This window comes from Prunus mume, linkage group LG6 (assembly GCF_029339155.1).
Source record: "Prunus mume cultivar Tortuosa linkage group LG6, ASM2933915v1, whole genome shotgun sequence".
NCBI classification, from domain to species: domain Eukaryota; kingdom Viridiplantae; phylum Streptophyta; class Magnoliopsida; order Rosales; family Rosaceae; genus Prunus; species Prunus mume.
Genome location: NC_142703.1, coordinates 1,018,767 through 1,040,522, shown reverse-complemented (window position 1 = coordinate 1,040,522; position 21,756 = coordinate 1,018,767). Strand labels below are relative to the sequence as shown.

The window sequence follows — 21,756 nt, the reverse complement described above, 5'->3', positions numbered from 1 at the left end:
TGGGGATTCGGCACTTCATTTTGAGCTTCTGAACTGTTTATAAAGTCTTGGGCAGTTCATCTTCACTGCTTTGAGAGCGGCAAGGTCACTGATGGTGACTTCGGCTGAATCCTGTAATAGTAGTCATGGAAGACGCTCTCCATTTGCTCCCAAGTCTGAATAGAATTTGCTGGCAGGTTAGTGTACCAAGTGAAAGCTTGTCCAGAGAGAGAGTTCCCAAAAAGTCTTAGCTTTAACAGTGGGTTATTCTCTATGGCTATGCATTGGGTGGAAAATCTGCCTACGTGCTCAACTGATGAAGCATGAGGATCCTCTCCGTTGAATAAAGTGAAGTTTGGTACTTTAAAACCTGGGGACAAGGGTATCTGATCAATGTAAGGTGGATATGGCTTCCTATAGGTGGGCCTTTCCCCCTCCTGGCCTCAGCTCCATCATTTCCCTGATCATCCTCTGCAATGCCCCCACGTCATTTAGAGCATTAACGGGAGGGGTTTTGTCCCTCGGCCGAGCAAATCGTGATTACGCCTATATGGTCTAGGCGAACTTCTTTCCTGTGCTCCTCCGCTCTTCCAGTCTGGGTGGTTCCTCCAGCTTGCCCCGCTTGTTTCATCGTTATTAGCATAAAGATAGTTTCCCTCCGCTTCTCCTTCCTCTTGCGGTGGAGGGAATGGATTGGGGTCCATCCTTCGGGCTGTAGGGTAATATTGCTGGTATTGTGCAGAATTTCCATAGGGAGATCTTGTGGGGCCGCTTGCCGCAGAACAGCCGAGGCTCGGGCCGATTCTCGGGACTTGTCTGGCGCAGAGCTCGGCCGATTGGGGCGACGTTCTTGGACAGGAAAAACCACTTCCTATGTCCACCTGGATTTCTCCCGCTTACGTATTCCGACTACCGCAACGAGAGGATTCTCTTGATATGGCCATGCCAATCCGGTGGGGACCATAGGGAAGGTCTAGTTGCTTTGGACCACCTCATCGGGATTAGGGAATTCCGCCATGGCGCCTCCGATCCTTCTGAATTGCTCGCTTGACTCGCCATTGCATCATGGTGTCATATTATTTAGGTATCTTGGCTCCTTTGTGTTGTGACCTCTTGTCGTAATACATTCCTCAGACGTTCATCCTTCTAGAGCCGGTCCTGGACCTCCTGCTCCTGTCTGCCATGTCTTGAATGCCGACATCACTTTCTTCCGATTCCAGTCCTTCCCGAGGGCCACTTGGTTTATTTCCATGTCGTGGTGTGGGTTCTGGCTAGAGCTTCCAGTATTCATGGACTGGCAAAGAACTCAATGAGAAAATGTATACTGAGAAGTCCCATTGGGCGTGCCAAATTGTTCACCCGTTCTTGGTTTACTCCTATGATGGTAGGGCAAAGTTCCCCACGCCTTGAGAACCATAAACTGGTCAACAAGTCAGCTTTCTTTGGTGTGCGAGCATGCCACTGCTAGCAAAATTTCTAGCAGACTTGGTTTGGAATGGATAACTTGCGTCCCAAGTTACTGATTTCTGCAAACAAACGATTGTGAATTTGGGTGAGGAATATCTCCCAAGTAAGTTCTTTTCCTGCCTCAGACTGGTGAGCACTTTAACAATTTATCTCAGTATAAAGAGGTTGCCTTTGCCAGAATGGTTTGATGGGATTTAAATTATTATTTAGGCGGAACTGCCTTTTACAAAAATATAACAGTGAATACTTATACAAGAGGAAGATGAAGGGACAGTAGGGACTTTATTTCGCGAGATAGAAGGTTCGTCCGGATCAGATGCCCGGCCGGATCGGGACGCTTGGATCGACCGTTGACAACCTTGGCTGCTAGGCTTCAACTTGTAAATCGATACCAAAGGCTGATTCTGGCAGAGCTTTGATGTACCTCATGCTTTTGTGAAGCTTTTGAGTGGGCGTAATCGCAATTTTCTCAATCTGCACGGCAAGAGTGATCTTTTGAGGGCTTCATGGGCTAGAGACTGTGAATTTTGTTGAGGTTTTCCATACTTGGAGGAGACTCAAACCTGCTTTTTGGTTTGCTTGAACCAAATTTGTAACGAGAGAAATCTCGTTTTGAATGACTTGTTTCTTAAATCTGGATTTTGTGGATTCTGATCTGAGCTGGTTTCACTTGAAATTCAAGTGGGCTTGTTGGTTGATTTTGAACTTGTCCTTTGACGGTTTTCTTGTGTAGGATCTTTGTTTGATTGGGTGATGAGTTTTTTTTTTTTTTTTTGGCCAGAATGGTTTGATGGGATTTAAATTGTTCTTTAGGCGGAACGCTTTTACAAAAATATATTAATACTTATACTAGAGGAAGATGAAGGGACAGTAGAGACTTTATTTACACGAGATAGAAGGTTCCAGGTGACTGACGAGATACTGGGACGCTGGGATGGACCGTGACAACCTTGGTGCGCTAGGCTTCAACTTGTAAATCAATACCAAAGGCTGATTCTCGCGAGTTTTGATGTACCTCATGCTTTTGTGAAGCTTTTGAGTGGGCGAATCGCAATTTTCTCAATCTGCACGGGCAGAGTGACTGCTTTGGGCTAGAGCTGTGAATTTTGTTGAGGTTTTCCATACTTGGAGGAGACTCAAACCTGCTTTTGGTTTGTCAACCAAATTTGTAACGAGAGAAATCTCGTTTTGAATGACTTGTTTCTTAAATCTGGATTTTGTGGATTCGACGGAGCTGGTTTCACTTGAAATTCAAGTGGGCTTGTTGGTTGATTTTGAACTTGTCCTTTGACGGTTTTCTTGTATAGGATCTTTGTTTGATTGGGTGATGAGTTTTTTTGTCTGTCGCTACCTGTTCACTCCTTCTTGTATTTATAGTAAACTGTTTTTCAGTAGGGTGATTCTGTTTATTTATTGGGCGGCAAAGATATCTCCCCCTTTTCTTTTTAATGGAAAGAAAGAAAATAGGATTTCTTCAGTTTTGGCAGATAGGCTCTCAAATAGGCAATCACTTCCCTGATTTTCTTGAAAAGGAACCTAATCTCTTTCCCAATTTCAACTGCCCCTTGTGAGATTTTACCCGTGATGGTTAGTTTGACTTCTTTTCTGACAGCTCCCTGCTTTCCCGCTTATCCTTCTCGAGATTGTAACTTGCTTATCTCCTTGGGAGAATTACCTTCTCTGAAAGACAGAAGAAAAATCTCTGAATATACATATATATATGTAAGAGGGATTTGATCTTCGGTTTTTGAATCAACTTGATGTCATGAACCCTTCAATTACTTCTTCTATGACAGTTGCCATTGTCGACTTTTCTTTATCCCTAGATGTCACGTGGGATTGTTCCTATTTCTGGCTCCCTCTTCCTATTATATTGGGCTGTGAGGCCCAGATTAGCCTTGTTTGCTCTGATGAGCTTTGGGCTCTTTTTTGGGCTTCCATCTTTCTTTGATTTTTGCAACTTTATTCGGGCCTAATTTTACTGGGTGTGTCAATTTTTTGGCCCAAACAGGTAGACATGTACATATAAGGCACATCACTCCCTCTCTGTTGGTCGATGTGGGATGTTACACATAATTATTTATTTCCTAAAACATAATCTAAAAGATTATACCTTCAAAATAAACAAAAAATCAATCAAATTAAGTGTTTTGATCATGACGTGTATCGCACAGATTTATTAATCACCAATGGATGGACAAGATTGCACGTAAGTATTCTCCTAAGAAATAATCAATTTTTCCCAGTGATCATTCTACGGATGAGCTTACTACTTATGATGACTTTGTCTATAGTTTATAGTCTTCAAATACACCGAAAAGTTCATTAACTTGCATATCAGAGGTCTCAAGTTCCGAATGTCATGATATTTTGATTGTGTGTGTGTGTGAGAACCTCTCATCTCCTCTAGTTTAGACTATTACTTGTACTCAAAAAAATATTAATAATAAATTTAGGGTTTTTATGTAAAACAAGTTCCATAAATACTCGTTTCTATTTATGATTGGTGATGGGGCCCCATTTTTCACCAAAAATGACTACACATTAAAACCGCTGTATTTAGGTTAAATAAAATCCATTATTTATTGTAGCTGAATATGGATCCCCTATAAATGTATCAACCAACAAGCCCATACTACCAAAACTGAAATGGCTGCAACATCTTCCAGACTTTTCTTCTTAGCCCTCTCCCTCCTTGCTTATTTTCCCTTCTGCAGTTGCCATTGTAGTAGTGTAAGTAATAAAAATGCAGAGGGTGGGATGATGAAAGGGATGTTTGTGTTTGGAAGTTCCTTGGTTGACAATGGCAACAATAACTTCTTGCCAAACTCTCTTGCCAGAGCTGATTACTTGCCCTATGGAATTGATTTTCCTCTTGGGCCTTCTGGAAGGTTCACAAATGGCAGAAATGTTATTGACCTTCTTGGTGGCCACCTTAAGCTACCTTCCTTGATCCCAGCTTTTGCTGACCCCAAAACTAGAGGAAGCAAGATTGTTCATGGTGTCAACTTTGCTTCTGGTGCTTCTGGTATACTAGATGATACTGGCTCCTTAGCGGTATGCCAATTTACTTCCTCTTTATCATTATCATCAAGGGCGGAACCAGAAATTTTTCAACGGGTGGGCTAGCTAAAGTTATTAGCTTTAAAATTTAGTGATTTTTTATTTTTTTATTATACTTACAATTTCTATAGTCTTTCTAGAAATAAAAGTAAACATTAAATCATATAAACCAAGCTAGTTCATAGCTCCATAGACTAATTTTCAATAAGTTTTAACATAAACCAAATAGGGTTTAACACCATAGTGGATTGAACATCTAAGATTTTTTTACCTAGATTGATCTTAGGTTCTTTCATGCATTCATATTATAGATGAAAAGTTATTTTATGTAAAAATATTGACTAAGTACGAAAAATGGGTTTTCGAAATAATCATTTTCTTAAGATAATTTTTGGCGGCTTTTATTCCTTACACATCAAATAAGAAAACTTGATTTTATGGGATTTTAGTATGGTATATATTGACTTAATGAGCCATTATTTTTAGCCTAAATCGTATTTTGCACTAAAATCGATTTTTCATATTTTGATTTAGTGGGAATTTGATTTTCTAGTATTTTTATTTGAATCCAAATGGGGGGTACTTCCTTATTTACATTGTAAACTTAAGTAAATGGAGTAATATAAAAATAAATAAAAGTAAAATGACAAAGACATTTACTTAAATGTTGAAAATGAAAATAAGGTAATCTGTACAGTGCCACTGACTGGGCTAATACTGAAAATAAGTTATATATATATATATATATATATAAGTTTTATATTTTTCTTAAAAACCACACTGTTTAGCCCTTAGTGTGGTTCTTGATTATCATCATCTTCTTCTTTTCATTATTATTATTATTATTATTATTATTATTATTAGTTTCTACTTTTTCTTCTTCCTCTTGCACTACACGTATCACCCTGACTTCATGATGACCGTTATATATATTATATTTCAACGGTCCAAATCGTATAGATTAAAACACGTAGTTGTTATCAATAAAATAGACAAACACAGTACTTTAAGAAAATACTAAAACGAAAATTGCTTACTTAAGTAGTTAAATGATTTCGAATTTGAGTGAAATACAACGTAGACGGAGTTCCACCGAGATTATTTGAGGAGAAAAAAACGCTCTTTAGCAGTAAACGGCCAAATTTTGCTATTAGTAACCCAGAAACATTCTATATTTAGCAAAAGGAAAAAACAAAAACACAGAGATCTTCCTTAGAAATAAAATGTGATGTGACTGAGTCCATGGCAATAATGATCTGTATTCCATCTGTGAAGCTTAATTTGGTGGATACCTGTTCCTTCGGAAGTGATGCGTGAAAGTTACATTTTTTTTTGTCGTAGTTGTTGGATATGTAAGTGTTCTATCACAAAAGCTAGGGATCCTATATACTCTATGAGCCAACCTTTTACATGCATAATACTATTTTAAATTCTATATATGGGTTAATAATGTTCAAAGTTTTAGATTTATGTCATGAAACATAAATTTACATTCGTGGATTTACAGTCTGACAATATATATATATATATTTTTGAATTCTAGTTGTTATATTATATATATATATATATATATATATTATGTTTTCATGAACCCAAATTAAGCAGAAACTGATGGCTAGCATCTGATCTGACCATGATCTGACCATGTGTAAGCTAGCCATGCCTAAATTCAATTTGTTGAAATGGGGTTTGCAATTTTCAGGGCCATGTGATCAATCTGAACCAGCAAATTAGAAACTTTGAGGAGATAACGTTGCTAGAGTTAGAAACCCAACTAGGGTGCAGAAGCCCTCAATCACTTCCCAACTACTTGTTTGTGGTGGGAACTGGTGGAAACGATTACTCATTCAACTACTTTCTGAGGAGCTCCAACCAAAATGTCAGTCTGGAAATTTTTACTGCCAATCTAACTGCCTCTTTGTCCAGACAACTAAAGGTGCGTATCTTCAACATCCCAACTGATTTTCATAAAATTGCTGTTCTTTTAATAATATTTTCACACAAATTCAATTATGCAAGAAGATTGAGTACATATAATTGAAATTAACAATATGACAATATAACATGCTAAATACGAAAAAGAAGGGTTAATCATTTTATTAGTTTTTGAATTTTGACCCGATTTATATGAGTACTTTAATTTCCAAAATAGTTCTCTATGGTCCTTTAATTTTAATTTCGTTTGGACAAATAGTCCTGCCGTCAATTTTGTTAACTTTTTATGTTAAATACAGGGGCAAAATGGTATTTTTATATTAAAACAAAAAAATAAATAAAAAATCATATCTTTAAAATAACAATAAAAGAAAATCAAATAAAAAAACCAACAAAAAAAAAAGTTTGGAGGAGTAAAAATCGGGATAGAGGGGGAGAGAGAGAGTTTAATTTTAATTTTTTTAATTTTTTTACTTTTTTATTCATATTTTAATAAATTTTGATTTAAAAATATCATTTTGCCCATGCACTTAATAGAAATGTTAACAAAATTGATGACATGATCATTTGTCATAACGAAACTAAAGTTACTTGATCACGAAAATCATTTTGGAAATTAAGGTACTCAAATGCAAATCGGGTCTAAATTCAAAGACTAATAAAACGATTAACCCCGAAAAAGAATATGCGTGTAGAATATAAGTAAGTATAGTATAGTACTGTGTGATATAACACGTCAACCATACCGTGTACTTATATTATAACTTGAGTATATCATTTCGTATATAGACTCCCGGTTCAGTAGGTAGTAAATGATTTGATCAGTTAGATGGTGGTATTTATTATCATATGTCTGTTCCAGTGCCGGGAAAAACGACTGAGTCATCGGGAGGCAAACAACACACACCACACAAATTAAATCTTTCAACGATTCGCTAGAGTTTTGTATGAATATATAATACAACCTGAACCTGTTGGATGAACATGGTTCCGTGTAAATTAATGTAAATGTTTCACGACTTTTCCTTTGATGGTAAAAAGACTTGTTCATTTATGATGAGGAGGTGCCATGCCACTGCTTTAGGTCATTACCATTGGACACGTATGAGGTACGGTTTATGGCCTGCCAATGTACGTCTCAGACAGAGGTACAGTGAAACAATTAATACTTGTTGGTAGGTATGCAGACATGCATAAAATTCAGTAATAAACCCAACCCACTCCACACACATGTAATAAAGGTTAATTACAGGTCAAAGTCTTTTAGGCAAAATACGCATAGAACATCAGAAGCAGGAATTGAATAAAAGATTTGACCTACCTAGCGTTCATGATCAGAAATCTAACATGATATATGCAAGATCTTTCGGAAATAAAAGATTTGACAAGTTAAATGCATGACATGTCATTTTCTCTTTAATGCATAATATGTCATTTAATTAACTATTTAAAGAATAGAAGATGCCAACGGGTATAGCCCAATGAAAAAGGGTATTGACTTGCAAATTAGCGATCTTGGATTCAAACATTATGGTACCGTGTTAGTGCGTGTGTGAGAAACTCACCTCCTCCTGTAAATCAGACTATCACTTGTATTAAAAAAGAATAAAAGAATTTTAATCCTTTTTCTCTGTGTGTGGCTCAAGTCACTTAAGTTTAGTGCCAATCTTAATTTATTTATTTAAAATTTATGATGATACAGAAGTTGCACAGTTTGGGAGCTCGAAAATTTGTTGTGATGTCGGTAAATCCACTTGGGTGCAGTCCAGTGGTGAGGATGAACAGACCAACACACAATGGCTGTGTACAAAATATGAACCGAGCAGCTCACCTTTTCAATTCTCACTTGAAGTCTTTGGTGGATGTGATTAGGGCAGAGATGCCTGGCTCTTCTCTTGTATTTGTCAACTCCTACAAGATCATCAGGGACATTATCAAAAACCCTATCTCCAAAGGTACATAAACAGATCTCTCTTGGCCCCTTCACATTAAACAATGGAGAAGAATAGAATTCTTAATTATCTATTTTAAACAATATATCCCCCAATAATAGGGTGTCCAAAATATAGTTTTGCATGCATGTATAAAATACATTTCACCAAACTAGCTGTAGATTATCTTTATGCTTGCCGTGGCATGCAAATTTCAAATTATAAGATAAAAGTCGGGGTGACAATGGTGGAGCGAGGATTTTATGCAATTAACATTTAAAGTTAAATGATATAATCTTATTAAGCCTATTACCTACAAGAGTGTACGTGGAAGTTTTTTTTTTTTTTTTCTTTTTCTCAGTAATATCGTACGATTTCAGTTCTATATATTAATGTAAATAGGCAAACATTTATTGGTGATAGGGGTTCCATATGCTGAATTATAGTCATTTTCCTTTAGATCTTGTTTTTTTTTTTTGGGGTGGGGAAGGGTGTGTGTGGGGTGGGGTGGGGTGGGGATGGTGGGTAAGGCCCACTTATGGCCTACGTATGGCTACTTGGGGTTGATGGCGGTTGCTTCTTTGGGCAGCATGAATTGCAAATCTTCATTAATTAGCATATGCATGATAAATTTATGGTAACAATGTACGTGTGACAATGCAAGTTTTCATGTCAAATATATCAGTGCACATACACAAACACATGAAGATTCCAATTCAGTGCAAAAGCATATATGCCTTATGAATCGAAAGCATGTAAATTATGATTGAAAATTCCATGGGTTACAGGATTCAAGGATTCTAGCACTTCCTGTTGTGAAGTGGCATCAATATCTGAAGGTGGAAATGGAATTTTATGCAAGAGGGGAGGCGAAGTGTGTGCAAACAGAAGCAGTCATGTGTTCTTCGATGGCTTGCATCCAACGGAAGCTGTAAACATTCAAATAGCAGCAAAGGCCTATGTCTCTTCTCTTAAAACCGAAGTTTATCCCACTAATATTGCACAAATGACCAAATCCAAAATCTAGGGTTCTTGGTATGACCTCTGTTTGCTACATTTAGGTTTGACCTCTAAAATATAGTCTACCAAGTGACCTCTAAAATATAGTCTACCAAGTTGGCTTCGGAACATAGTAGGAACTGATAAGTCCAATGGCTTTGTAATGTGTACTTGTGTAGGTTGTTTTCTGGTATGTTTGCAATAAAAATGTATCGATCATGCATTTGTAATACCAAGTTGGCTATATTTTAGATTATAGAGAACTGACTAATAATCAAATAACCGAAATTGGGTGGGGAACTGGCCCAATACGAGTTCTTTTCTATGCCTCAAGTAGAACAAGGACTTCAATATTTCTCTAGTACAAAAAGTAGAAACCGAAACAAGCCTGAACAAACAAAGGGCAAAAATAAACAGTAGATAAAGTGATGAAGATTTCTTTGATTCAGGCAACTTGAACTCACATCGAACAACAAGAATCACAGCTTGAGACTTCTCATCAACAGGAGATCATACCAGCAAAATGTGTGGCAGAGCAAGAAAAATATAGAACTTTGTCATGAGTTATCAACTGGAAATCCCAAAGGAAAGCAATGTGTTTATCAAATTAGAATTGAAATATGTACTGGTATTTTTGTTTTGGTTGAAAGTCCACTCTGTTTGATGATTGGACGCCGCTGCACAAGAACCTGCCTATTAAATTTGTAGTGGGGAACAAATGGTGTGGGATGTTACAATTCACCCCCCTTAGGGGCCCGACGTTCTGGTTGGCACACTCGCACCACACGGCAGAGTGGTTCGATATCAAATTGTCACATCTCGGGATCGGCTCCGCCATAGCACGATATTGTCCACTTTGGGCTCCCTATCTGCCTCACAGTTTTGTTTCTAGGAGCTCAAGAGCAACTTCCCAGTGGGTCACCCATCATGTGATTGATCTAGCCCCAACTCGCTTAACTTCGGAGTTCCCAAGACTGCCTGAGCTCCCAAAAGGCCTCGTGCAGATGGAGGTAGACATGTACATATAAGACACATCACTCCCTCTCTATTGGTCGATGTGGGATGTTACATATAATTATTTATTTCCTAAAACATAATCTAAAAGATTATATCTTCAAAATAAACAAAAAATCAATCAAATTAAATGTTTTGATCATGACGTGTATCGCACATATTTATTCAATCACAATGGATGGACAAGATTGCACGTAAGTATTCTCCTAAGAAATAATCAATTTTTCCCAGTGATCATTCTACGGATGAGCTTACTACTTATGATGACTTTGTCTATAGTTTATAGTCTTCAAATACACCAAAAAGTTCATTGACTTGCATATCAGAGGTCTCAAGTTCGAATGTCATGATATCTTGATTGTGTGTGCTCTCATCTCCTCTAGTTTACTCGTGTGTGATATTGCCAGGTGTACCAAATCTCAGGCCTCTTGTGTCTGAGAACTTCTTCACTCACTTGTAAAATTCTTTGCTTTCTTCATAAACCTTCAACGAATTAGTGGATCAATTTTCCTGTGATTCGTTGATAATCAGTTTGAGGTGTTTCTCTTGGTAAAGGCTAGAATTCAAGAATTGGGTATTCATCTTCACCTGTTACTGTTTCTTGGTTTTCTTCTACATGTAAAATTGTATAGAACAAAACCCAGTTTTCAGTTTCGATTCAAGGTAAAAAAAATTATGAAAAATTGTACATTTTTCGTTTTGCTTGAATGTTTTGTCTTAGACCTTGGTTTTGGTAGCATGTGAGTTATTTGATAACAGAGTTTAAGGCAGCGGCGTCCAATCATCAAACAGAGTGGACTCTCAACCAAAACAAAAAGCCCCAATTCCAAATACACTGGTCAATTAGGGTTTAACGGAATTTCCCCAACGCTTGTTTGAATAATTCGCAGCAAATCGCAATGGCTCGTAATGAAGAGAAAGCGCAGTCGATGCTCAATCGATTCATCACACTCAAAGCCGAAGAGAAGAAGAAGCCAAAAGAGCGACGTCCATACCTGGCCTCCGAATGCCGGGACCTTGCCGAGGCCTCCAAATGGCGGCAGCAAATCATGGGAGAGATTGGCCGAAAAGTCGCCGAGATCCAAAACGAAGGGCTCGGCGAGCACCGTCTCCGTGACCTCAACGACGAGATCAACAAGCTCATACGGGAGAAGGTTCACTGGGAACGACGAATTGTTGAGCTCGGAGGCCCTAACTACGCCAAACACGCCCCTAAGATGACGGACCTCGATGGCAACATCATCGACGTCCCAAACCCTAGCGGCCGAGGCCCTGGGTATCGGTATTTCGGCGCGGCGAAGAAGTTGCCGGGAGTCAGAGAGCTTTTCGAGAAGCCACCGGAGCTGAGAAAGCGGAGGACGAGGTACGATATATACAAAAGGATTGATGCGAGCTATTATGGGTATAGGGACGATGAGGATGGGGTTCTGGAGGAGGTTGAGGCTCCGGCGGAGGAGAAAATGAGAGCGGAGGCCGTGGCGGAGTGGAAACGGATGGAGGAGATAAGGAAAGAGGCAAGGAGGGCGGTGAAGAGTGGGGAGGTGGTGTCGGTGGCAAAGGCAAAGGAGGTTTTGTTTGAAGAGGAAGAAGAGGTGGTTGAGGAGGAGAGGCAGAGAGAAAGGGAATTACAAGAGAGGAGTGAGAGGGAGAAAGAGTTTGTGGTGCATGTGCCGTTGCCGGACGATAGGGAGATTGAGAAGATGGTGCTGGAGAAGAAGAAGAAGGAGCTGCTGAGCAAGTATACTAGTGATGGATTGTTGGAGGAGCAGTCTGAGGCTAAGCAGATGCTTAACATTCAGCGCTAGAATGCAGACACCAAGAAAGAGAAAGAGTATGTTACTGTGTTTAATTTGACTCATTGACTGATAAGAAGTTGTTTGTTCTTATCAAATTGATGTTTAAGATGGATTTTTGATGTATTAATGTTCTGGCATAGGTTAAATTCTCTTTGGTTATTGGTAGGCTTTGTTAAGTAAGTGTTTGTAAGGTATTTAGATGGTGGATTGAGTAATAGTTGTCCTTGATGATGAAACAAGTTATATTTGTCACTTTGGATTTAATTTCAAGGAGCTATAATTATCAGTTGATTATGACAAGTTTTGTTAGCCTTTCTACTACATGTTCTGTTCTTTTATCAAAGTTTCATTACTTTGTTTATTGCTGAGTTTATCTGGCTACCTCTTTCAAATTATGCTTAAGCTGTGTAAACAAAGAACATATCAACTGTTTAGTTTATACGCGATTTGTACTCTTTAGTACATTAGCAAATTTCTAATTCTATATTATGTTGCCTTCATCATCTCTTCAATAAGGGTTATATCATGGATATTTCAGGTAAAATTGCTAAAGATTTTATATTACAGATACTATTTGTTTTTTTTCAATTGAAAAGGAGAATGGAGTGTGAAAATTCCATTATTGATTGTTCTAATAGGTTTTCTTGTGACCTTCCATACAGTAAATGATTTGTAATCTTTTCTTTAGGCTTAGCTAACATTGTTCTTAAGAAAAAGCTAATTTCAATAACATAATGTATCACAATCATTTCTAAAAGTGCTATAAAAAGGTTTGTGCAGTGATTTTTTGTAATAGCTTCTATAGTGATGTCTTGGATACTATAATCCATTATTATTATTATTATTTTCAAATACTTCCTACTTGGCTTAGAGGGATCTATATATGCCACTCGAAGGCGATGAGATCTTTGAGCTTGTGCATGGGAGGTGACGATAAGTTAAATTTCTTGGCTATAGACCATGGATTGATAAGTTAGTACTTTTATAATGCTGTGAAGATACAAAGGACCCATTGGCTTAGATTCACATTTTAAGATCAATAGGAACTGTTGAGAAGGTGGGTGTGCAAGGGCCTCAGTTGCATTCTTTTAAATGAGACATCTCAAAGTGTTTGTGGAATTCATATCCCACAATTGATGCTTTCATTGAGAGCCACCTCAACAGGATTTTCTAATTTGCTATAGATAACTTAGAATCTTGCTATTATTAGGGAATCTCTTTAAGTTTTACTTCTAATTTGTTATAGATGAGGTTTCCAATGTGGATATAGTTGTCTCTGCCTGATGCAATCCTAGACATGTAGATATCTTGGAAACATTAGCAAAGTATGTGCTTGTTCATAAAGTTTTTTTCTTCTTTGTTCTGAGTTTATCATTGTGCTAGTTTTTCTTTCTTCTTTTTGGTTTAATAAAGAATGATAATGATGCGAGCCAGAATATTTAGCATCTTGAGCAACAAATTGTTCCTTGTAAAAGAATGTTTCTGCATCTTTATGTTGGTTTTGATTTAATAAGGATTTCTTGTCAAAGATGTTCAGTTGCAAAGGTTGTTGGCTGGTCAGGTCCCCCCAATTTTTTTCCCTCTTGTACTGTCTCTTCACGTCAATAATGCCATAATATGAAGGAAAACTATGGAGTGTGCCCCCTTCTTTTAAACCCTGCAGTGGCATTTGCTTCAGTGACTCTGATGATCAGGTACACCATCTTCATTTCTCCTCTATATTTATGAAATAACCCAATCAGTATTTTCTTTGTTTTTTCTTTTGTGGCTTAGAATTCTCCCTTCTTTTTTGTTTCTTTTTCTGGGGTCTCATTTATGTTGCTGTCACTATGGCTATGTTTTAAAGATCAATGACATTTCATGCAACAGTTTACAGAGCTGCTACTGTTTAGGAAATCCATGCTACCAATTTGTGTTCTTTGGTTTCGTCTTATCAGATGTTTTGAGCCTTGTTTAGGAAATCTATGGTAAATAAAATTTAGGTTTGTTTCATACTAGTATGATTTTCACTGAGAACTTGCGTTGATGAAGAAGAAAGGTTGGAAGTAAGTTTTAAAGTATACTATCTGCATTATGAGATCTTGAGGTAGTTTGAGCATTATATATAGATTAGAATGCCCAGCAAGCAGTAGTGAATTTTTTTATTTAAGTTGCCTTATCTGGTAAATAAAATTGTATACAGCTCTGGTTAGAGTTCATTTGGTATTGTAATATTTCACCATTTCTGTCAATGTACATGAGCACAAATTAAGTCCACTCAAAATTTCTTTTATCAATGACTGAAAATCAAATAAACAGAAACCTTAGAAGTGCCATGTTTTAAACAATTGCCAGAGCTGATGAGGGCACTCCAAATAATAAAAATAGGAAACCATTTTTATTTGGACATGTTAAACAGGATCCTTGGTTCTCATCATTTACAAAAAAAACATGACACTTTCTGATGTGCCTTAGCCTGCAGTGGGGCAGAGTTTCTAATGGGGAGCAGACGCGGTTTCTGTTACTGTTTGGTCTCTAATTATACTATCCCTGCTCTATAGTTTCTAATTGTTATGTGTATCAGAGTAGAATAACTAGTAAGGTTGGCTTGGCACACCATAAATTTGACTTGTTTTACCCTTCAGCAGTTTAAAAACTTGTACACTATGCTTTTTTTTTTTAAATGTGTGGACTTTTGGGTTGTGTGTAGATTGTTCTGGTATTGCGTTGTGTTAATTGATTTTGATTCAGTTATGGTCAGTATATGTCCTGGGCCCTTTTTCAGGTGACAGAAGCAAGTGAGGCATTTTAAGAGCTTCTTTTTCTTTAGCTGTTAATAGAATTTTCTTTTCTTAACTACTGCTGTCAACTTTTTGGGTTCTTATTTTCTGATTGTCATTGTAAGTCTTCTAGAGCATGATATTGTCTTTGTGTCATGATTTTCTGTGTTTACTCTATCTTCTTTTGTTTTTACTATATCTTTTGTGCCTTAAACATATCTCTCTCTTTTCTTCATTGTTGGGTTAGTTTGCGACCTATGTTTGTTTTCACAAGTGTTATGTATAAGATCATTTAAAATTTTGTTTAAAGACATTTTTGGTTCCAATTCTTCATTGCTTGTTTATCTTGTTTGATGTTTGAGCTTTATTTTCAAGTACTAAGAGGTTTGAGCCTTATTTTCGGGTACTGGGATGTTTGAACAATATATATTTTAAGATTACAATATATTAAGGTTACCATCCAAATGTTTGGTTTTTCCTGAAATACACTATTGAAGAAATCTTTGGTCCCAATTCTTCATTGCTTGTTTTATCTTGTATGATGGTGAGCCTTATTTTCAGGTGCAAAGATGCTTGAGCTCCCAGGTTTTCTTTTTCAATTTTTTGTTTTAGCATGATTTAAATATTGGTCGTATTAAAATATAAGAATTGACAAATTGGCAGAAAATATGGGGATAAATGGACAGATGTTTGGGGAATATAAGATTCAAGTTTATCTAGTATTGTATTGTTTCACATGTTATGAAAATATGCAGATCTATGTCATTTTCTTTTGAAAAAAGTTCTCTATATATGTTATTAGTTGGTGCTATAATCTTGACTGACGGTTCTTCGGGGAAATTGAAGTATTTCTCATAATACGCTGTTTTCATGTTAAGAATCTCAAGTTTTGTTAGTTCTCGGAGTGTGGAGATGTTCTTTCATATATATGCAATGTCTAGATGAAGTTGAATTGTTCATGAAATTTATTACAATGATGTCTAGTATAATATAACATAGCTAAATTTTGAAGCATTCAAACTCGTATAGGCTAGCCTTATCTATCAGACACTGAAGCATGTCTGGAGAAAATATTAATGGGTGTGTTGCTGACCACTTTTATTGGTTTTAGGGAGCGTACCAAAGGAGAGAAAGCAAGTGGCAGCATGGTGAGGTTGACTGAGACTGACTTGTCCATGAGAAAGTGGTATGGGATGCAGAGGTGTGGCGTGCTCCACGCCATTTGTTCCTCACTAAAAATTTGATAGGCAGGTTCTTGTGCAGCGGCGTCCAATCATCAAACAGAGTGGACTTTCAACCAAAACAAAAATATCAGTACATATTTCAATTCTGATTTGATAAACACATTGCTTTCCTTTGGGATTTCCAGTTGATAACTGATGACAAAGTTCTATATTTTTCTTGCTCTGTCACACTCAAGTTGCCTAAATCAAAGAAATCTTCATCACTTTATCTACTGTTTATTTTTGCCCTTTGTTTGTTCAGGCTTGTTTCGGTTTCTACTTTTTGTACTAGAGAAATATTGAAGTCCTTGTTCTACTTGAGGCATAGAAAAGAACTCGTATTGGGCCAGTTCCCCACCCAATTTCGGTTGTTTGATTATTAGTCAGTTCTTGGCCGCGCACACTATAATCTAAAATATAGCCAACTTGGTATTACAAATGCATGATCGATACATTTTTATTGCAAACATACCAGAAAACAACCTACACAAGTACACATTACAAAGCCATTGGACTTATCAGTTCCTACTATGTTCCGAAGCCAACTTGGTAGACTATATTTTAGAGGTCAAACCTAAGTGTAGCAAACAGAGGTCATACCAAGAACCCTAGATTTTAGGATTTGGTCATTTGTGCAATATTAGTGGGATAAACTTCGGTTTTAAGAGAAGAGACATAGGCCTTTGCTGCTATTTGAATGTTTACAGCTTCCGTTGGATGCAAGCCATCGAAGAACACATGACTGCTTCTGTTTGCACACACTTCGCCTCCCCTCTTGCATAAAATTCCATTTCCACCTTCAGATATTGATGCCACTTCACAACAGGAAGTGCTAGAATCCTTGAATCCTGTAACCCATGGAATTTTCAATCATAATTTACATGCTTTCGATTCATAAGGCATATATGCTTTTGCACTGAATTGGAATCTTCATGTGTTTGTGTATGTGCACTGATATATTTGACATGAAAACTTGCATTGTCACACGTACATTGTTACCATAAATTTATCATGCATATGCTAATTAATGAAGATTTGCAATCATGCTGCCCAAAGAAGCAACCGCCTCAACCCCAAGTAGCCATACGTAGGCCATAAGTGGGCCTTACCCACCATCCCCACCCCACCCCACCCCACACAACACCATACTTCCCCACCCAAAAAAAAAAACAAGATCTAAAGGAAAATGACTATAATTCAGCATATGGAACCCCTATCACCAATAAATGTTTGCCTATTTACATTAATATATAGAACTGAAATCGTACGATATTACTGAGAAAAAGAAAAAAGAAAAAAAAAAAAAAACTTCCACGTACACTCTTGTAGGTAATAGGCTTAATAAGATTATATCATTTAACTTTAAATGTTAATTGCATAAAATCCTCGCTCCACCATTGTCACCCCGACTTTTATCGTATAATTTGAAATTTGCATGCCACGGCAAGCATAAAGATAATCTACATCTAGTTTGGTGAAATGTATTTTATACATGCATGCAAAACTATATTTTGGACACCCTATTATTGGGGGATATATTGTTTAAAATAGATAATTAAGAATTCTATTCTTCTCCATTGTTTAATGTGAAGGGGCCAAGAGAGATCTGTTTATGTACCTTTGGAGATAGGGTTTTTGATAATGTCCCTGATGATCTTGTAGGAGTTGACAAATACAAGAGAAGAGCCAGGCATCTCTGCCCTAATCACATCCACCAAAGACTTCAAGTGAGAATTGAAAAGGTGAGCTGCTCGGTTCATATTTTGTACACAGCCATTGTGTGTTGGTCTGTTCATCCTCACCACTGGACTGCACCCAAGTGGATTTACCGACATCACAACAAATTTTCGAGCTCCCAAACTGTGCAACTTCTGTATCATCATAAATTTAAATAAATAAATTAAGATTGGCACTAAACTTAAGTGACTTGAGCCACACACAGAGAAAAAGGATTAAAATTCTTTTATTCTTTTTTAATACAAGTGATAGTCTGATTTACAGGAAGAGGTGGTTTCTCACACACGCATTAACACGGTACCATAATGGCTTGAATCTGAGATCGCTAATTTGCAAGTTAAGGCCCTTTTTCATTGGGCTATACCCGTTGGCATCTTTTATTCTTTAAATAGTTAATTAAATGACATATTATGCATTAAAGAGAAAATGACATGTCATGCATTTAACTTGTCAAATCTTTTATTTCCGAAAGATCTTGCATATATCATGTTAGATTTCTGATCATCAACGTTAGGTAGGTCAAATCTTTTATTCAATTCCCTTCTGATGTTCTATGCGTATTTTGCCTAAAAGACTTTGACCTGTAATTAACCTTTATTACATGTGTGTGGAGTGGGTTGGGTTTATTACTGAATTTTATGCATGTCTGCATACCTACCAACAAGTATTAATTGTTTCACTGTACCTCTGTCTGAGACGTACATTGGCAGGCCATGAACCGTACCTCATACGTGTCCAATGGTAATGACCTAAAGCAGTGGCATGGCACCCCTCATCATAAATGAACAAGTCTTTTTACCATCAAAGGAAAAGTCATAAAACATTTACATTAATTTACACGGAACCATGTTCATCCAACAGGTTCAGGTTGTATTATACATTCATACAAAACTCTAGCAAATCGCTGAAAGATTTAATTTGTGTGGTGTGTGTTGTTTGCTTCCTGATGACTCGGTCGTTGTTCCGGCATTGGAACAGACATATGATAATAAATACCACCATCTACTGATCAAATCATTTACTACCTACTGAACCGGGAGTCTATATACGAAATGATATACTCGAGTTATAATATAAAAGCACACGGTGTGGTTGACGTGCTATATCACACAGTACCATACTATACTTACTTATATTCTACATTCATATTCTTTTTCGGGGTTAATCATTTTATTAGTCTCTGAATTTAGACCCGATTTGCATTTGAGTACCTTAATTTTCAAAATGGTTTTCATGGTCAAGTAACTTTAATTTCGTTAGGACAAATGATAATGTGATCAATTTTGTTAACTTTTCTATTAAGTGCAGGGGCAAAATGATATTTTTATATCAAAATTTATTAAAATATGAATAAAAAGTTTAAAAAACTAACAAATTTAAAATTAAACTCTCTCTCCCCCCCTTTATCCCGATTTTTACTCCTCCAAACTTGATTTTTTTTTGTTGGTTTTTTTATTTGATTTTCTTTTATTGTTATTTTAAAGATATGATTTTTTATTCTTTTTTTTGTTTTAATATAAAAATACCATTTTGCCCCTGTATTTAACAGAAAAAGTTAACAAAATTGACGGCAGGACCATTTGTCCAAACAAAACTAAAATTAAATGACCATGGGAACTATTTTGGAAATTGAGGTACTCATACAAATCGGGTCAAAATTCAAGAACTAATAAAATGATTAATCCATCTTTTTCTTATTTAGCATGTTATATTGTCATATTGTTAATTTCAATTATATGTACTCAATCTTCTTGCATAATTGAATTTGTGTGAAAATATTATTAAAAGAACAGCAATTTTATGAAAATCACTTGGGATGTTGAAGATACGCACCTTTAGTTGTCTGGACAAAGAGGCAGTTAGATTGGCAGTAAAAATTTCCAGACTGACATTTTGGTTGGATCTCCTCAGAAAGTAGTTGAATGAGTAATCGTTTCCACCAGTTCCCACCACAAACAAGTAGTTGGGAAGTGACTGAGGGCTTCTGCACCCTAGTTGGGTTTCTAACTCTAGCAACGTTATCTCCTCAAAGTTTCTAATTTGCTGGTTCAGATTGATCACATGGCCCTGAAAATTGCAAACCCCATTTCAACAAATTGAATTTAGGCATGGCTAGCTTACACATGGTCAGATCAGATGCTAGCCATCAGTGCAAAAGTTCTGCTTAATTTGGGTTCATGAAAACATAATATATATATATATATATATATAATATAACAACTAGACGAATGTAAATCGACGAATTATGTTTCATGACATAAATCTAAAACTTTGAACATTATTAACCCATATATAGAATTTAAAATAGTATTATGCATGTAAAAGGTTGGCTCATAGAGTATATAGGATCCCTAACTTTTGTGATAGAACACTTACATATCCAACAACTACGACCAAAAAAATGTAACTTTCACGCATCACTTCCGAAGGAACAGGTATCCAACAAATTAAGCTTCACAGATGGAATACAGATCATTATTGCCATTGACTCAGTCACATCACATTTTATTTCTAAGGAAGATCTCTGTGTTTTTGTTTTTTCCTTTTGCTAATATAGAATGTTTCTGGGTTACTAATAGCAAAATTTGGCCGTTTACTGCTAAAGAGCGTTTTTTTCTCCTCAAATAATCTCTGTGGAACTCCGTCTACGTTGTATTTCACTCAAATTCGAAATTATTTAACTACTTAAGTAAGAAGTTTTCGTTTTAGTATTTTCTTAAAGTACTATGTCTATTTTATTGATAATAACTACGTGTTTTACTGTTGAAATATTATATATATATAACGGTCATCATGAACTCAGGGTGATACGTGTAGTGCAAGACGAAGAAGAAGAAGTAGAAACTAATAATAATAATAATAATAATAATAATAATAATAATAAAGAAGAAGATGATGATAATGATAAAGAGGAAGTAAATTGGCATACCGCTAAGGAGCCAGTATCATCCAGTATACCAGAAGCACCAGAAGCAAAGTTGACACCATGAACAATCTTGCTTCCTCTAGTTTTGGGGTCAGCAAAAGCTGGGATCAAGGAAGGTAACTTAAGATGGCCACCAAGAAGGTCAATAACATTTCTGCCATTTGTGAACCTTCCAGAAGGCCCAAGAGGAAAATCAATTCCGTAGGGCAAGTAATCAGCTCTGGCAAGAGAGTTTGGCAAGAAGTTATTGTTGCCATTGTCAACCAAGGAACTTCCAAACACAAACATCCCTTTCATCATCCCACCCTCTGCATTTTTATTACTTACACTACTACAATGGCAACTGCAGAAGGGAAAACAAACAAGGAGGGAGAGGGCTAAGAAGAAAAGTCTGGAAGATGTTGCAGCCATTTCAGTTTTGGTAGTATGGGCTTGTTGGTTGATACATTTATAGGGGATCCATATTCAGCTACAATAAATAATGGATTTTATTTAACCTAAATACAGCGGTTTTAATGTGTAGTCATTTTTGGTGAAAAATGGGGCCCCATCACCAATCATAAATAGAAACGAGTATTTATGGAACTTGTTTTACATAAAAACCCTAAATTTATTATTAATATTTTTTTTAGTACAAGTAATAGTCTAACACGACACAATAACACAACACGAATTCGCAAAAAAAATTCAATATTCGTATCTTTCAATTGAATTATCGTGTCACTTAATACTAGCACATGACAATAAACCAAAATAAATAGTGCATAACTGAATTTCCTAATAAAACCTAGAACTTCTATTTATAAGTATAGCCTAAATAGATGAAAGAATTGCAAAGGACTTGTAACCTAAGTGGTTAAGAGCATTATTACCCACCTAAGATCCTAGTTTGATTCCCATTTCCCCTAATATACTATATTACGGGTT

The 21,756-nt window shown here is 36.5% G+C and overlaps 3 protein-coding genes across 6 annotated transcripts; 2 read left to right on the top strand and 1 right to left on the bottom strand.

The window, feature by feature from the left end:
* The first annotated feature begins 4,080 nt into the window (after window positions 1–4,080).
* LOC103336078 (GDSL esterase/lipase At4g16230-like) lies at window positions 4,081–9,610 on the top strand. The gene is made up of 4 exons (XM_089055312.1): window positions 4,081–4,503; window positions 6,212–6,445; window positions 8,147–8,399; window positions 9,164–9,610. Exons 1-4 carry the CDS (start codon window positions 4,096–4,098, stop codon window positions 9,400–9,402), a joined length of 1,134 nt encoding a protein of 377 aa, XP_088911438.1. The 5' UTR covers window positions 4,081–4,095; the 3' UTR covers window positions 9,403–9,610.
* A 1,077-nt stretch (window positions 9,611–10,687) lies between these two features.
* Window positions 10,688–16,395, top strand: LOC103336077 (uncharacterized). 4 transcript variants are annotated; one of them, XR_001678096.2, is made up of 3 exons: window positions 10,688–12,219; window positions 13,746–13,878; window positions 16,055–16,395. XR_001678096.2 is itself a non-coding variant. In XM_016795242.2 (2 exons), exon 1 carries the CDS (start codon window positions 11,288–11,290, stop codon window positions 12,191–12,193), a length of 906 nt encoding a protein of 301 aa, XP_016650728.1. In that variant the 5' UTR covers window positions 10,688–11,287; the 3' UTR covers window positions 12,194–12,219; window positions 16,055–16,395. The 4 variants fall into 4 exon arrangements, 1 of the variants encoding a protein (XP_016650728.1); XR_016127759.1 differs by having other exon boundaries at window positions 13,722–13,878; XR_001678095.2 differs by having other exon boundaries at window positions 13,714–13,878.
* Window positions 16,396–16,596: 201 nt separating this feature from the next.
* LOC103336076 (GDSL esterase/lipase At1g29670-like) lies at window positions 16,597–21,264 on the bottom strand. Its single transcript, XM_008239111.2, has 4 exons — window positions 20,833–21,264; window positions 19,737–19,970; window positions 17,785–18,037; window positions 16,597–17,014 (listed from the first exon to the last, which is right to left on the bottom strand). The coding sequence occupies exons 1-4, from the start codon at window positions 21,238–21,240 to the stop codon at window positions 16,782–16,784; spliced, it is 1,128 nt and encodes a 375-aa protein (XP_008237333.2). The 5' UTR covers window positions 21,241–21,264; the 3' UTR covers window positions 16,597–16,781.
* Between the last annotated feature and the right edge of the window lie 492 nt (window positions 21,265–21,756).

Bases quoted from the DNA above. Each gene is read 5' to 3' on its own strand.
- LOC103336078 (XM_089055312.1), top strand. From the start codon at position 4,096: ATGGCTGCAACATCTTCCAGACTTTTCTTCTTAGCCCTCTCCCTCCTT. The intron at 4,504-6,211 runs GTATGCCAATTT...TGCAATTTTCAG, and splicing joins ATGATACTGGCTCCTTAGCG to GGCCATGTGATCAATCTGAA. The intron at 8,400-9,163 runs GTACATAAACAG...CATGGGTTACAG, and splicing joins CAAAAACCCTATCTCCAAAG to GATTCAAGGATTCTAGCACT.
- LOC103336077 (XM_016795242.2), top strand. From the start codon at position 11,288: ATGGCTCGTAATGAAGAGAAAGCGCAGTCGATGCTCAATCGATTCATC.
- LOC103336076 (XM_008239111.2), bottom strand. From the start codon at position 21,240: ATGGCTGCAACATCTTCCAGACTTTTCTTCTTAGCCCTCTCCCTCCTT. The intron at 18,038-19,736 runs GTGCGTATCTTC...ATGATGATACAG, and splicing joins CTTTGTCCAGACAACTAAAG to AAGTTGCACAGTTTGGGAGC. The intron at 17,015-17,784 runs GTACATAAACAG...CATGGGTTACAG, and splicing joins CAAAAACCCTATCTCCAAAG to GATTCAAGGATTCTAGCACT.